The sequence below is a fragment of the Chrysochloris asiatica genome, unplaced genomic scaffold (assembly GCF_000296735.1).
Source record: "Chrysochloris asiatica unplaced genomic scaffold, ChrAsi1.0 scaffold00568, whole genome shotgun sequence".
In the NCBI taxonomy this organism is placed as follows: Eukaryota; Metazoa; Chordata; class Mammalia; order Afrosoricida; family Chrysochloridae; genus Chrysochloris; species Chrysochloris asiatica.
Window position 1 is genome coordinate 266,291 of NW_006409086.1, and position 16,260 is coordinate 282,550.

The 16,260-nt window shown below is 39.5% G+C and overlaps 1 protein-coding gene across 1 annotated transcript; it reads left to right on the top strand.

Annotated features, from left to right (window-relative positions):
- Positions 1 to 5,176: 5,176 nt before the first annotated feature.
- Positions 5,177 to 6,112, top strand: LOC102818006 (olfactory receptor 8S1-like). The gene has a single exon (XM_006877716.1). The coding sequence runs from the start codon at positions 5,177 to 5,179 to the stop codon at positions 6,110 to 6,112; it is 936 nt and encodes a 311-aa protein (XP_006877778.1).
- The last annotated feature ends 10,148 nt before the right edge of the window (positions 6,113 to 16,260 follow it).

Consider the following 16,260-nt stretch of genomic DNA (forward strand, 5'->3'; position numbering starts at 1 on the left):
ATTGCTTGGCACGGCCGCACTGGGGGGAGAGACATTATGCACAGCAAATAACTCTCAAAAGCTGACCCCCATCTTCCCTTCAAGTTAGCTCTGAATTTACTTATAAAAATATATAATTTGGCAATATTCACAGCCTTTCACTATGAGTTCTACAAACCTTAGGAAAAACTAGCTTAGCAACAATTGCTTTCAGCCTTGGTGTATTGAATACAAAGAGAAATTGTGTAAATTACTCCCATTCATTAGAAATCCTAAGTAACTGCATTTGTGAGGCCACAAAAGCAGATAGTATATTAGAGTCAAGCTGATCTACCCCCATAGACCTCACCACAATCAGTCACTAGCTAGAATCCTCAAACCCCAACATATAGACACCTGCGTAAACAAGTAGACAATAATGAACTTAAGTGAAGGATAATTTTGACTTAATAATCTAAACTTTTTGCAGCAAGTAGCCAGGTTGGGCTTTATGCCACATAACTTTCAAGTGATTTAATGAATACCTTTATTATGAAAATAATAGCACATTATGTAGGATAGAAAGTTTATAATCTTTTAGTAGAAACAAGAAGAAACAGTTTATTCACATACTGGGAAAGTAGATGAAGGTCAGTCTGAACATCACAGAAGTATTTTTGTCAAGGTTATCTAATGACCAGGTGCAAGGATGTTGTGACTAACTGTGTAATAATTCAAGAAATGATAAAAGTGTCAATGCATGTACTGTGTAGTTTTAAGTATAAAAAATAAAGACTTGCTGAGCTGGACCAGCAGAAAGTAGGAGGAAGAGAAAGAAGGCAGAAGCAGAAAGTAGGAGGAAGAGAAAGAGGGCAGAAGCAGCAGAGGAAAGGAGAGAGGAGGAAGGAAGCAGAAGGCAAACAGCATAAGGCATAAAGCAGAAAGAAGTAGGAGGCAGAGGCAGTAGGGGCAGAGGCAGAAAGAAAGCAGAAGGCAGAAGCTGGAGAGAACAGCCGGACAGCACAGCAAGCTGAAAAACCTTTCGATTGTATTCATTTCTTCATCTGACGATTCCACGTATCCTCTCGTGTCCCATGACCCCCACGGAGAGCCGGTCTCCCCACACAACACCATTCCTTTTCAATTTGTCATTCCCTGCATAGTAAACCATGTGGTTATTCGAGTCAAAATGGCCAATACCAGTCCATTTCAGCTCACTAATGCCTAAGATATCTATGTTTATGCATTTCATTTCATTTTTGACAACTTCCAATTTTCCCAGATTCATACCTTGTACATTCCATGTTTCGGTTTTCAATGTATGTTTACAGCTGTTTCTTTTCATTTTGAGTTGTGCCCCAACAGCAAATGAAGGTTCTGTGGGCTTTTCTCCCACAAGCTTAACTCCATTCACATCATCATGGTCAACTCTACTTTGAGGAGGCATATCTTCCCCAGTTGCGTTTTGAGTTCCTTCCAACCTGAGGGGCTCATTTTCTGGCACTGTATCTGACAGTGTTTCTCTGTTATTCATAAGGTTTTCAGTAACTAATGATTTGGAAGTAGTTTGTCACTCTTTCTTCCTAGTCTGTCTTTGTCTGGAAGCTCATCTGAAATCTGTCCACCATGGGTGACCCTGTTGGTTTTTTTAAATACCGGTAGCATATAGCCCTCAGAATCACAGCAACTCAAGCCCCCACAGCACGACAGACAGACGTGTGGTGGACGTTTGGTTTTATGTAGAAACTGTCACTTTAAATTTCGAGGAGATCTGTGTGCATGCATAGTAGAACCCTCCAGGGGTGGGGGTGGGGTATCCATTTGCTCAGGTATCCCCTCTAGTTACCAGAATGGAGGTGCTCAGTCCTGAGACCAATGAACAATGGACAGATACAAAAAAAAACAGAATGTCCACACCTGTATCGCCTCTGTTCTGTCAGGCATTCGTGCCTGCTCTGATCCTTCTCCCACTTGTTCTCTCCCAAGATGGCGGTTCTGGGAATAGCTGAGCATCTTGAATTAGAAAGCAATGGATTTCTTGATTCTCCTACAAATTCCCCTAGCTGTAGCCTTCCAATCCTCTAAATATTCCTTTATATGCAGTTCAGAGTTCCAGCACTATCTATCTATCTATCTATATTCCTATATCTATCTATATCTATCTAGCTATATATCTATCTAGCTATATATATGGAGAGAGAGATAGATGGAGATAAAGATAGAGAGAGAAACAGAGAGACAGATGGACAAAATGTACTGAAAAGCAAGGATATTATGTCAAAAAATGATGTATTTCTATTTTCTAAAAGTTGATTAAAATAAATGGTACAGCCAGAGTGCAGATAATTGTTAATACACCACTCCTTGAAAACCCTTTACAGAGTTGCTATGAGTTAGACCCAACTCGATGGCACTTGACAACAACATATGTATATATATATGGGTTTGATATACCTTAATGTTATATATTGTTGTTGTTGTTATGTGCTGTGGAGTAAGTTCCAACTCATAGTGACCCTGTACAGGGTTTCTGAGGTTGTAAATCTTTATGGGAGCAGAAAGCATCATCTTTCTCCCTCGGAACAGCTGGTAGTTTCAAACTGACCTTGCGGTTCGCAGCCCGATTCATAACCACTACCAGAGTTCCTTAATGTTATATATTAGTATTCATCAAATAAGGTGAAATTCACAGCAAAATAGCATCTTAATAAGAAATGTCTTACAGAAAAATTGTTTTAGCTAATCCATTCAATCAACACTATGCGATAAAGTTAGACAAACTACAGCTGGTTTAGAACGCATTTATTCTCATGAAAAGAAATATTTTAGACATGTGGGTAAGTTTCCTGTCTAGAATATAACTCTTTAAAGAGAAAGAAGAATATCTGATTTACTGAGAATCTCCAATAAATTCCTCAGAGGGTTAAAATATTGCATCGACACAGATGGCCCCAAAGTTCTACTTTCTATAGAATCCCTTGTGCTTCTCTGGAAGTTACCATTATTTAGATAATGAGCTAAACTCTGGCTTCAGGTTGCGATTTCACATCATTGGCTAGATGTCTCTTGGGCTCCGCTGGCCAAGACATTGACATTCTAAATATAGGCGCCTTTCTAAAAGGCTGTGTTGTTGTCTTTAAGCTGATTCTGACTCACTGAGACCTATGTGTGCAGAATAAAAAGGTTGTAACCTTTCAGAAGTGGATCACCAGGTCTGTTTTCCAAGGTGCTTCTTGGTGGGTTTGAAGCACCAACTCATTGTTTAGTCATTGGGCACTTAGCCGTTTGTACAACACAGGGACTCCTCTGAAAGGTTAGATCTAAATTTTTCAATTATCTTTACTTGTTTGTTCAGATTTATCATTTAAAACAAATAAGATGTTTAAGTGACAGGACCTGAGATGGAATGAAAGCAATTCTGTGCTTCTATAGTTGAGTATCTCCACTGTGTCTACCAAAGAAGAGGTTCAAGGATGAGAATATGAGAGATGTTTCCTTTGAAATTATCAATAGTATGACTTTTCTATTTCTTGCCATTTGTGTCTACAAGAAAATACATGTATTATGTGCTGTTTTTATCATCAATCTTAGAAGAATTGATTCTTTTCTATGTGAATAATGACTGACCTTAGATAGGCTCATTTATCTAACAGGACAAAAAAACAGATGCATTCTGCACCAGAAAAACTGGAGTTTTAGAGGTGAAGTATGAGTTCTCTGAATATTTTCCCTCCTTATTCCCAGCTCTTTCTAATTATGTTTCTTTCTTATTCAACCTTCTCTTACTGCCTCTTTAAACATGTCCATCACTTTTCCATTTTCTTCTTTCTGTGCTTCCCCTTGCTAACCTCTGTGTGTCAGTGTTTTATTGCCTTTCCTCTTTTTGGAACCTTGTCCTCAGCTGCTCAGGAAGGATGCTGTCCTTTCCTAGATCAGAATGAGCTTTGACAATGAAGACTCCTCGCATTTTGGCCTCAAACTCTGCATGGTCTGGGGCTCTGAAGGATTAGGGAATGCTAATTGCCATCAGCCTCAAGCTTCTGATTCTAAGGAGAAGAGGAGATAGATAGTAGGTTAAAAGATATATAATCACAGTGTTCATAAAGGAGGTACATTTGAAAGACAGTTTCATGCTTATATCTTCCAGAGTTGTTTCAATTTATTTATAGATCCACATTTATTCTAATGAAATTAATACCTAGTGATTGGATTTAATCACTTACTAGTAGGGATTGCAGTGGATGGTCCTTATTTGGGATGACAGTGGGTCGTATGGGGAGTGCTGAGAGGTCTGAGTAAGATGGGAAGCTGATATCAGATGATAGAGGCATTTGAATATCAAGCATAAATTTAATTTTATTTTGTGGGCAGTGATCAAGAGGCATTTTTATTTAAAAGGAACAACTCCTGATGTAGTAATATAGCATAGATACCAACCCAATCAATGTGGAAACATAGATACCATATTGGAGTCTTGCATTTTCTCATCCATAGCCCTGGTGTGGCACTGTTGGATAAGCAGAGACTGACTGGTAACCACAAGGTCGGCAGTTCCAGCCCACAAGTCATTCTCAGAAATCTTAGACAAGATCACTTAGACATGAGTCAGAACTGACTCAATGTCACAACACACACACACAAACCAAGAAATAGTTTAGACATTTTCTCTTTCATTGTAATCAAGTTTCCTTTCACTTGCCCACATGTAATTACAATTAAAGTAAGCAATATATGTAAAATTGCCATACAAATGACAAAAATCTGAACAAACACAACATGCTTTCTTTGAACACTAATGAATTATGAAAGGGTGTTGAATAAAGAATTGAAGAATAAGAGACAAGAGAGAGCAGAGATGTGGTACAACTACTTTCAGAAGTATCCTAGAATGCACAAGAGATAATGAAGCTAAACAAAATGAAGAGCCCAATTAACTGACTAAAGAAGGTTTCATAAATTAACATATGGTAAGAGCAGAATAATAAATATTAGATTCACAATGTAGCATGCTTGATCATGGGAGTTCAGACAGGGTGACAAAATTTTTAACTTAAACCCTGAAGCATAAGTAAGGGCAACTTTGAAATTTTTATGATGAAATACAGACTGAAGAGAATAGAATGTATAGAGAGAAGATGAGGTTATCCTGGGCATAGGCAGGTCCAGGAGAGCTAAATCCACTGACTGTTCTTATTTTACAGAATAAATGAGTTTCTAAATGGCCTGGGGGAACCACAGCACCATCACTGAATTCTTCCTCCTCGGACTGTCTACTGATCCCAAAATCCAAGTTCTGCTCTTTGTATTATTCCTGGGAATTTACCTCCAGACCCTGATGGGAAATCTGTTGATGCTTCTGGTCATCTGGGTAGATTTTCATCTCCACACACCCATGTACTTCTTCCTGAGTCACCTCTCTTTTCTGGATCTTTGCTTCTCTTCTACCACAGTGCCCAAACTGCTGGAAAATCTAATATCTCAAAGAAAAACCATCTCTATGCAAGGCTGTCTGGCTCAAGCCTATTTTTTGTTTGCTATTGGAGGCACTGAAGTCTGCCTGCTTGCAGTGATGGCCTATGACCGCTATGTTGCCATATGCCATCCTCTGCTCTACAGCCAGATGATGAGCAACCAACTCTGTAAGGGACTGGTGTGGGGATCCTGGAGCGTAGGCTTCCTAGATGCACTCATCAACATTCTTATAGCTCTGGACTTGGACTTCTGTAAAGATAAGTGTATCCCCCACTATAGTTGTGAACTGCCCTCACTCTTCCCTCTGTCCTGCTCTGATGTTTCCACCAATGTTACTGTTATGCTCTGCTCCAGCCTCCTGCATGGACTTGGAACCTGTGTTCTAATCATTTTCTCCTATACTCTCATCGTCTCCACCATCCTGAGCATCAGCTCCTCCACAGGTAGAAGCAAAGCCTTCTCCACCTGCTCCTCCCACATCACTGCAGTGCTCCTATTTTATTGCACATCTTTCATTTGCTATGTCATGCCAAACCCAGATTCACCAATGGAGTTGATATTCTCTGTGCAGTATAATGTGATAACTCCCCTAGTGAATCCACTCATTTACAGCCTGAAGAACAATGAGGTAAAAGTAGCTGTGAGGAGGACTTTTAGAAAATACCTTCAATATCTACGGTAGCTGACATAGACAGAGTATGATGGAAAACTAGTGTATAACAGGACGACACCTGATGAGTGTGAATAAGAGAATTTCCTAATTGCCCTGCTATTGGATACAATCGCAAACAAAAAATGTATCCTAGAAATTCATAGAGTTATATGGAAAAGAGTATTCAGATTTATTCTGGCTTAGAGGTAGAGTAAAGCATCAAATAATGACAGTAATCTAGTCATTTTCCTTGGATAGCTTTGATAGCCAAGGTTGTGTGTCAACTTGGGTAGGCCAGAATTCTCAGTGGTTTAGCAGTTAAGATGTAGTCATCTTTTATGATGAGATCTAATATAAAGTAATTCCCTCCAAGAGGAAATTGGCCATAGGTACTCAATCAATTGAAAAGGAGTTTCCTCAGAGCTGTAACCTGCTTCCAGTATATGTGGATGCTCTGGTAATGCTTGCTTTTTGCTGGTTATGGATTCTGCATCTGGCTCACCATCTGACGTCTGGATTTGGGGACTTGAGCCAGTGAGCTCCCATATTGCCTGCTGATCCAATAGAAAACTCCATCCTGACATGTGACTCATGAGTTTGGAACTTGCCAACCTGTACCACAGTGTAAGCCATATCCTTGAGATTAGCCTTTCTCTATATAGATAGATATAGATATGGACATGGACATAGATATAGATATGGTGGTTTTGTGCCGTGGAGTCGGTTCCAACTCAAAATGATCCTGTACAGGGTTTCCGAGGCTGTAAATCTTTATGGGAGCAGAAAACCTCATCTTTCTCCCACAGAACAGCTGGTAGTTTTGAACTGCTGACCTTGCAGTTCACAGGCCAGACCTCCTTGATATAGGTATAGATATATACATATAGAGGAATCACTACTTTTGCTTCTCTAGAGAACCCCGCCTGCTCCATTTGTTACCAGGAACAGTTTTAGTGTACTGCTGTTGTTGTTGTTAAGTGCCGCTGAGTCAGTTCCAACCCATAGTGACCCTGTATAGGGTTTCCAAGGAAAGGCTGGTGGGGTTGAACCACTGACCTTGTGGTTCAAAACTGACCTTGCGGGCCAGCACATTATCCTGCATTGCCACCCCAGGATCCTCTAGTATGCTAGGGAAACAAAATTGTAAGGAAAAGTTTTCTAAATTGGTTCTCAACTCTGATAAGTTTTAAAGGCACTGATAACTTTGTCTCCATTATTAAAGAGGACACTGCTGACCCATGGTGTGAGGTGGCAAAAGATTAAATATTGGTGCAAGCAAGGCTGTGGGTGATCATATGTTTGATATTTTCCTGCAATTTTGTCAGGATGAGACTTATAGGGAAGCTGGTTGGTTGGTCCTACTTAAACTAGAAAAGTAGTCAAGGAAAGAGATGAGATCCGGGCCTCAGAGTCACAGCTCAAGCACCACATAAAATAAATCAAAGTTTCCAATCGTGCCCTGAAAGAAGGCCTTATTTCTTATAGTAACAGAATCAATATTGCTGAAAACCAAACCCAGAATCTTATCATCAGAGTTGCTGAATTACAACACCAACCAAATTCCCAACTTTGAATAGTGTCTGATGTTAAAGTGAGGGCAATGATTGAAGAAATGAGATCCTGAAACTTAGGATGAGGACTAATGGGCACATCATCAGGAAGTTGAGGACATTGAGTGCCTAAATTCCATTGAATCACTTTTGCCAAAGAACAAGTTCTGCCCTCTTACCCTTATGTTATGTGATTAACCTAGGAGCTTGATGAGTAATTTTCTAAGATATCACCTGGGGAATTTTCTGGAACATCTCCTGAAGCAGATGTCTTACAAGACATAGCTGAATATTCCAGAGACAAACCCTCACCACCAATTATCGCTTCTAGACATATAAATAGATTTAAACCAAAGTGAACCCCAAAAGGTGACATACAAATTGTGATCGGTGAACAGATATGCTACATTCCATAAGAACTGCTTTGATTTTTTCTAATATGTTCAAACAGAAACCTGAGGAACATGTGTGGGAGTGTCTTTTAAGGGAATGAAATAATGGTTCAAAGATAGTAAATATGGGTGGGAATGGCTACTAAAGAAGAGGGATAATAGTGCAGGGAACACAAATTTAGATCCTTCTCTGAGCTTATTGATATGGGCACACTAAGCCCAGATATTTCAGTTCAATGTTTTAGCTCAAGAGGTTACAAAAGGATTTGGTGGTTAGGTTAGTTCACTGTTGTTGTTGTTAGGTGCCATCGAGTCAGTACTGACCGATAGCGACCTTATGCACAGCAGAACGAAACACTGCCCAATCCTGGGTCAACCTCCCTATTGTTGCCACGCTTGAGTCCATCGATGCTGCCGCTTGGCCAATCCACCTCGTTGGGGGTCTTCCTCTTTTCCTCTGACCCTCCACCTTACCAAACATGATATCCTTCTCCAGCGACTGCTCCCTCCTGACAATATGTCCAAAGTATGAGAGACAAAGTTTGGTCATCCTGGCCTCTAAGGAACATTCTGGCTGCACTTCTTCCAAAATGGATCTATTGGTTCCTTTGGCCACCCGTGGCACTTTCAATATTATCCTCCAACACCATAACTCAAAAGCTTCAATTTTTCTATGGTCTTCCTTATTACTGTCCAGCTTTCGCATGCATATGAGGTTATTGAAAATATCAGGCTTGGGGCAGGCACACCTTAGTTCTCAAGCTGACATCTTTGCATCTCAACACTTTAAAAAGGTCTTGTGCAGCAAATTTGCCTAATGCAATAAGTCATTTGATTTCTTGACTGCTTCTTCCGTGAGCATTGATAGTTGAACCAAGAAGAATGAAGTCCTTGACAACTTCAATCTTTTCCCTGTTGATAAGAATGTTGTTTATTGGTCCAGGGGTGAGGATTTTTGTTTTCTTGACATTGAGATGTAATCTATACCGAAGGCTGTGCTCTTTGATCTTCATCAGTAAATGTTTTAAGTCCTCTTCACTTTCAGCAAGCAAGGTTGTATCGTCTCCATATCATAGGTTGTTAATGAGTCTTCCTCCAATACTGATGCCATGTTTTTCTTCATAGAACTCAGCTTCTTGAATTATTTGCTCAGCATACAGGTTGAATAAGTATGGTGAAAGAATACAACCTTGTTGCACACCTTTCTTAATTTTAAAACATTCAGTGTTCCCATGTTCTGTTCGAACAACTGCCTCTTGGTCCAGGTACAGATTCCTCATGAGCATAATTAAGTGTTCCGGAATACTCACACTTCGCAATGTTGTCCATAGCTTGTCATAATCCACACAATCGAAAGCCTTTGCGTAGTCAATAAAGCATAGGTAAACATCTTTCTGATATCCATCGGACATCAGCAATGATATTCCTCATTCCACGGCCTCTTCTGAATCCAGCTTGAACCTCTGGAAGTTCTCTGTCAATGTATGATTTAGTTAGTTCACTAAAGCATTGATAATGTACTGGACTTCAACAAGTCAAGTTATAGTATACTGTAGAAGAAGATATCCAATGGATTAGGGAAATTAGCATATTAGAGAGGATTTATCAGATTAGACCCATAGACCTACACAGAGAGTGCACAGAGAACACACCTTTTACCACAACAATGAAATAAATTTGTGAAACAAGCCCCAGCATCCTTGAAGACTGTCATAATTGGTATTTTATGTAAGTTAGATTTGACGTTAGGAACTGCCCTCATTGAATTAAGACATCTAACTACAATGGGACTGATTCGAGCTCTGGTGGTAGATTCAAGTGGCAGCACTTATTCTAAAAGACAAGGCAGGCACGGTTACTATAATGGACTGCAGACTCAAAGTAGTCATCAAAATAGTCTGACTAATATGAACTTAAGGCATTGGCTACTTAGGCAGAATAGCCTTATGAGTGAAATAGATGGGAAATGAACTAAATGTTTATTTGATCAAGCAGAGGAATTCTAGGTCAAGTGAATGATGGTTCATTACGCTAACTTGAATTGCCATAATAGAAAAGTCATGGCCCCTAAATCAATTCCTACATTTGAGCCAGTTTTCAGACCAACAACCCCTTGAATAAAGATGAATTTGGGTCCCATTCAAGAAGGACCCCACAACACCACAAAAAATGTATATTGTTAATCTTTCTCCCAAACTTCCCCAAAGGGATCTATAGCTTTTTACATATTCTTTGGGGAAAAGGAAATTATAAAACTTTTTGAGGATTACTGGACACTGCTTCTGCATTGATACTAATTCCAGGAGACTTAAAATATCACTGTGTCCCATCAGTGACAGTAGATACAGTGTGATGAATGATTTCTATGGTTCTTCTACCAATAGCCCTTGAAACTCCCACTAAACAATTTTTTTTCTGGATAAATGTGGGTAAGAAAAAGTGGGAGAAGATGCTGATAGGATGATATGATTCAGTTGTGAATGATTGTCAACAAGCCTAATTATGATTTTAAAAACTTGGAATTTTAAGCCTTCTCAGAAGCAGGAAAGGGACTCTCATTACTATCAAAGAAAAAGAGTCAGAAGTGTAGCCTATACTTTGGACCTAAGATCCTTGGGCATTGAACATCTTTGACCCAGGAACATAAAGCAATAACACCAGAGAAGTAGCAGAGGAACAACAGTAGCAGAACCAAGAGCCAAACACCAGACAGAGCAATGGCTTCCCAGTACACAGAGCAAGTAAAGCTGAGGGACTTCGGGCAGGAAGCTTGCTTTCAGAGTGGCCTGCCTCTAAGTATTTAATTAGGGGACTTAGGTTTGCTGATACATGGAGCTAGAGCCTAGGGCTTTAAGGCTGAGACTTATGGTAGAGTAATGTTTCCTGTGGGCATTTATCAGCAGCCCTAAAAAAATATTTGTAACATTGGCCAGGCCTGCCTATGAGCTTGGCTGAAGAGAGGCTGTTCTGACTGGAACAACTGTGCCCTGAGCAATTCTGACCCCAAATTGTAACCTGTTAACTTAGTGATCAAACCTCATAACTGTAAATATGATGTCTGAGTTCTGGGTGGTCATTGCAATGAATTACCCAACCCAGTTGAGTAGTGAGTACTGTGGGATGGATGGCTTGGTGCCTTTTTGTAGGAAGGTCAGTTCTTAATGCAGTCTTAGCTTCATCGCACAGTGAATCCAGTGAGTCCCCGAACTTATCCTGCTTCATATGACCCCAGTTCCAGAATGAATAATGGAATAAATGTGCTCATCAATTGATAGGACCACCACATTAGATCTCTGATATGTGGAATAAGAGCTATTTACTAGAAAAAGCCACGTAGAGGTTATTACTGATGCCTCTACCTAGGAAAACAAAACCAAAAGCAATACCACATTCCTAGAAGAATTGCAGAGGTTACTGTCATTGTCAAGGACTTGAAAGAGGCAGGATGCTGATGCCCACTAGACATCCATTTAACTAACCTATCTAGTTGTACAAAGAACCAATGGATTTTGGAGAATGACAATGAATTATTGTGAACTTAATCAGCTGGTGACTTCGATTGTAGTTGCTGTTCCAGATGTGGTTTCAGGATTTGTGCAAATTAATACATCTTTTGTTACCTGGTATTCAACTATTGATCTGGTCAATCCTTTTTTTTCTCAATTGTGGTATCAAAGACTCATCAGAAACAGTTTGCATTTAGATGGGAAGGCCAACAATACACTTTCGCCATCCTACCTGCAGAGTATTTCAACTTTCCAGCACTTTGTCATAATTTAGTCTGCATGAAACTTGCTTACCTTTCCCTTCCACAAGATGTCACACTGGGCCATTACATGACATTATTCTGATTGAACCAAGTAAGGAAGAATTAATTATCAACTACTTCAGACTTATTAATGCGACATCTGAATGTTTGTTGTTATTGTTAAGTACTTTTGAGTCGATTCTGACTTGTAGTGACCGTGTATAGTGTTTCCAAGGAACAACTGGTGGGTTGGAGCTGCCTACCTTGTGGTTCACAGTTCAGGGTTGATTTTATAGTGCCACACCAGAAGTCCATCTGGGGTAAATTAACCTGGCAATAATTCAGGTACCTTCCACCTCAGTGAAATGTCTAGGGTTACAATGGTATCAAGCACGTAAAGATACTTACTTCTTTAAAGTAAAGTGTAACTTGTTACATCTGACCCCTCCAACAACTAAAAAGGAGGCACAGTGCTGGTGGGTCTCTTTGGAAGCAACATGTCCCACATTTGGGTGGACTACTCTGGCTTACTTATCAAGTAACTTTTTTAAGCTGCTACTTTTGAGTGGGGCTCTGAACAAGAGAAGGTTCTGCAATGGGTTCAGGCCTCTGTACAAACTGCTTTACTATTTGGGACATCTGAGCCAATGGTGCTCAAAGTGCCAGTAGCAGATAGAGATATTGTTTGGAATCTCTGGCAGGTCCTTATTTGTGAATCACACTACCACTCATCTGGCAGTTTGTCATACAATATGGTGACTTGCATGTGGATGTGATGCTGGAAGCTATGCCACCAATATTTTAAATACCAGTTGGGCCTCCCATGGTGGACAGGTTTCATCTGAATTTCCAGAGTAAAACAGACAAGAAATAAAGAGACCATGTACTTACGAGTATTTAGCCTCTGAAAAACTTATGAGTAGCTGCAGAACATTTACAGATATAGTGCCAGAAGATGAAACATTATAAACTTTGGCAGATGGTCAGACACAGTGCTGCATGATGAGTGCCTAAGGTTGGACATCACTCAAAAGAAGACTGGGGAACAGTTGCTTCCTCAAAGTAAAGTTGACCATAACGAGGTTAGTGGAACAAAGTTTGGAGGACCTTGATTTGTTGATGGGGCACAACTCAAAAATGAAGAGAAACACCTGCAAACATTCATTTATAATTAAAGCATGGAATTTACAATGTATGAATCTAGGTAAATTGGAAGTTGTCAAAAAAGAAGTGGAATGAATAAAGATGTTTGTTAAAGGGAGCAAGGGTAAACAGACAATTTGATGAACTTGACCTATACTTATGGATGTAGTAGTTCAAAATATCAACTGAGAGGAAAGGAGTCTTCACATCAATTATCGATCTTATCCCCTCTGTACACAGGGTAGATAGGGATGGGCAACTTAGACATTGGCTACCTAAAATGTGACTGGCTTACAAGTTTTCAAGAGGGAATTTAATTTAAGAGTGTGCAGAGAAAGGTAGAGTCCCCACTGAATAGTTTTCATCATGTCTAAACAGGACTAGTGAAAAGAGATGGGGATAAGATTCTTATGATTTAATAGTGAGTAGAGTAGTGGTTCGGAACTAACTCGACGGCACTTAACAACAACAACAACAAGAGTAGTGGTTACGAACCGGGCTGCTAATCGCATGCTCAGCAGTTTGAAACTACCAGCTGTTCCATGGGAGAAAGATGAGGCTTTCTGCTCCCGTAAAGATTTACAGCCTCAGAAACCCTGTAGAAGGTCACTATGAGTCGGAACTGAATCCATGGCACATAACAATAGCAATCATTATCAAGACTAATTGCGACTGTCACTACCATAAAGGTAGAAGTTTTGTAACTTCTTATAGTCCAGAAATGGAGAACCCGAGGACCATCTAGGGAGAAGAGCATGAGCAGAATGTGAGACCTTATCCAGAGAAGCAGCGGCACCAGAGATGGAGGCAGAGATGAGGACGTGGAGAGAGACAGCAGTTGAGGACTCTAGATTAATGGAAAGAGAAAGACTGAGCACTGGTGGCAAGAAGGCAGACTTGCAGAATGCGCCCTTTGGTTGTGTAAATGATTATATATTCCTGATATTTTTTGTGTACATCAAAAGAGGGAAAAAACAAACAAACAGGTAATACTGTTGAATGATGATGCACAGAGGAGATTGTAATCATTGCAATGAAACTGGTGTAAAACTGATGTCTCCCATGTAAACTATCACTCAATTCATAATAAAAACTTGAAAGAAAAAAAAAAGGTGACTATATGCTTAGTCCTTATCAGATGGAATGCACAGGAATAAAATTGATTACATCTTTGGAAAGAGAAGGTGGAAAAGTTAAAATCATCAGTCAAAACAATGTCATGGGAAGACTGTGGAATAAGTCATCAATTACTCAGATGCAAGTTCAAGGTGAAGCTGAGGAAAATTAAACATGTACAAGAGAGTCAAACTATGACATTGAATACATCCCATATGAATTTAGAGGCCATGTCTTAAACAGATTTGATACATTAAACACTAATGACCAAAGATCAAAAGAGTTGTGAAATGACAAAAGAACATCACACATGAAGAAAATAAAAGTTCATTACAAAGTAAGAAAAGTTTGAGATGGGTGACAGAAAATTTCTATTCAGTGTAGAGAAGCTAAAGCAACTGGAAGAAAATTTCAAAGGGCTCCTCGAGAAGACAAAGTCAAGTATTATACTGAAATGTGCAAAGACCTGGAGTTAACAACCAAAAGGTTAGAACCCACTCAGCATTTTTCAAGCTAAAAGAGCTAAAGAAAAAATTCAAGCTTCAATATGCAAAACTGAAGGAATCCATGGAAAACATAATGCATGATGAAAAAAAAGCATCAAAAGAAGATGGAAGGCATACACAGAGTTACTGTACCAAAAGAAACGGTTGATGGTCAGCCATTTTAAGAGGTAGTATATGATCAAGAACCAATGGTCCTCAAGGAAGAAGTCCAAGCTGAATGGAAGACACTGGTGAAATACAAGACTTTAGGAATTATGGCTAGCTTTGCAAAGAATGGGTATTCTAGAACACTAGGTTGTGCTCAGAACCTATACATAGACCAAGAGGCAGTCATTCTAACAGAACAAGGAGATACTGAATGGTTTAAAATCAGGAAAGTTGTGTGCTAGGATTGTATTCTTTCACCCTATTTGTTCAATCTGTATGCTGAGCAAATACTCCTAGAAGCTAAATTATATGAAGAAGAACGTGACATTAGGATTGAAAGAAGATTCCTTAACAACCTGCAATATGCAGATGACACAACATTGCTTGCTGAAGGCAAAGAGGATTTAATATACTTACTGATAAAGATCAAAGCCTTCAGTATTGATTGCACCTCAGTGTAAAGAAACAAAAATCACCACAACTGGACCAATAAAGGACATCATGATAAATGGAGAAAAGATCGACACTGCCAGAAACCTCATTTTTCTTAGATCCACAATCAACACTTATCGAGACATCTGTCAAGAACTCAAAGGATGTATTACATTAAGCAAATCTGCTGCACAAGATATGACCTTGAGTGCATCCCACCTGAATTTTAGAGACCATCTCAAAAACAGCAGTAGATCCATATGAAGCTTCCCAAAATTCAAGCTGGGTTTAAAAGACAGCGTGGAATGAAGAATAATTGCTGATGTCAGATGGATGTTGGCTGAAAGTAGAGAATACCATAGAGATGCTTACTTGTACTTTATTGATTATGCAAAGGAATTCAACTATGTAGGTCATAACTAGCTATGGGTAACACTGAATAAAAAATGGGTATTCAGAACATTTAACTGTGCTCATGAGGAACCTGTACCTAGACCAAGAGTCAGTCATTAGAATAGAACAAGAAGATATTGACTGGTATCAAGAAAGGTGTCCACCAGGATTGTGTTCTTTTATCATACTTATTCAATCTGTATGCTAAGCAAATAATTCAAGAAACTGGATTATATGAAGAAGAACGTAGCATCAGGATTAGAGGAAGACTCATTAACAAACTGCAATGTGCAGATGCTGCAACTTTGCTCACTGTAAGTGAAGAGGATTTGAAATACTTACTGATTAAGATCAAAGACTTGAGCCAATGGTCTACCATATTGCCTGCAGATCCAGGGAGTCATCAGAAGCCTACTACTTTACCTGACAACCTTGGATTTGATTGCCTCTAATGCCAGAGGCTGCTGTCTGACCTGTTATTCTTGGCTTCATCAGTCTCTGCAACTACATGAGTCAAGTGAAGCCTCTAGTCTGACATTTGACACATGGATTTGAAACTTGCCAACCTGTACAACTGTGTGAACTATTTCCTTGAGACAACCTCTGTGTATATATGAATATAGAAGCTTCACTGGTTTTGCTTCTCTTCTCTGGAGAACTCACCCTAAGACAACAGCCTTTGGCTGCATTGATAGGTCTTAATGACGTCTTGTTTCTCCTTACTATCCAGCTCCTTGGTTAATATGTCATT

Excerpts from the sequence above, each read along its gene's own strand:
- LOC102818006 (XM_006877716.1), top strand. The coding sequence starts at position 5,177 with ATGGCCTGGGGGAACCACAGCACCATCACTGAATTCTTCCTCCTCGGA.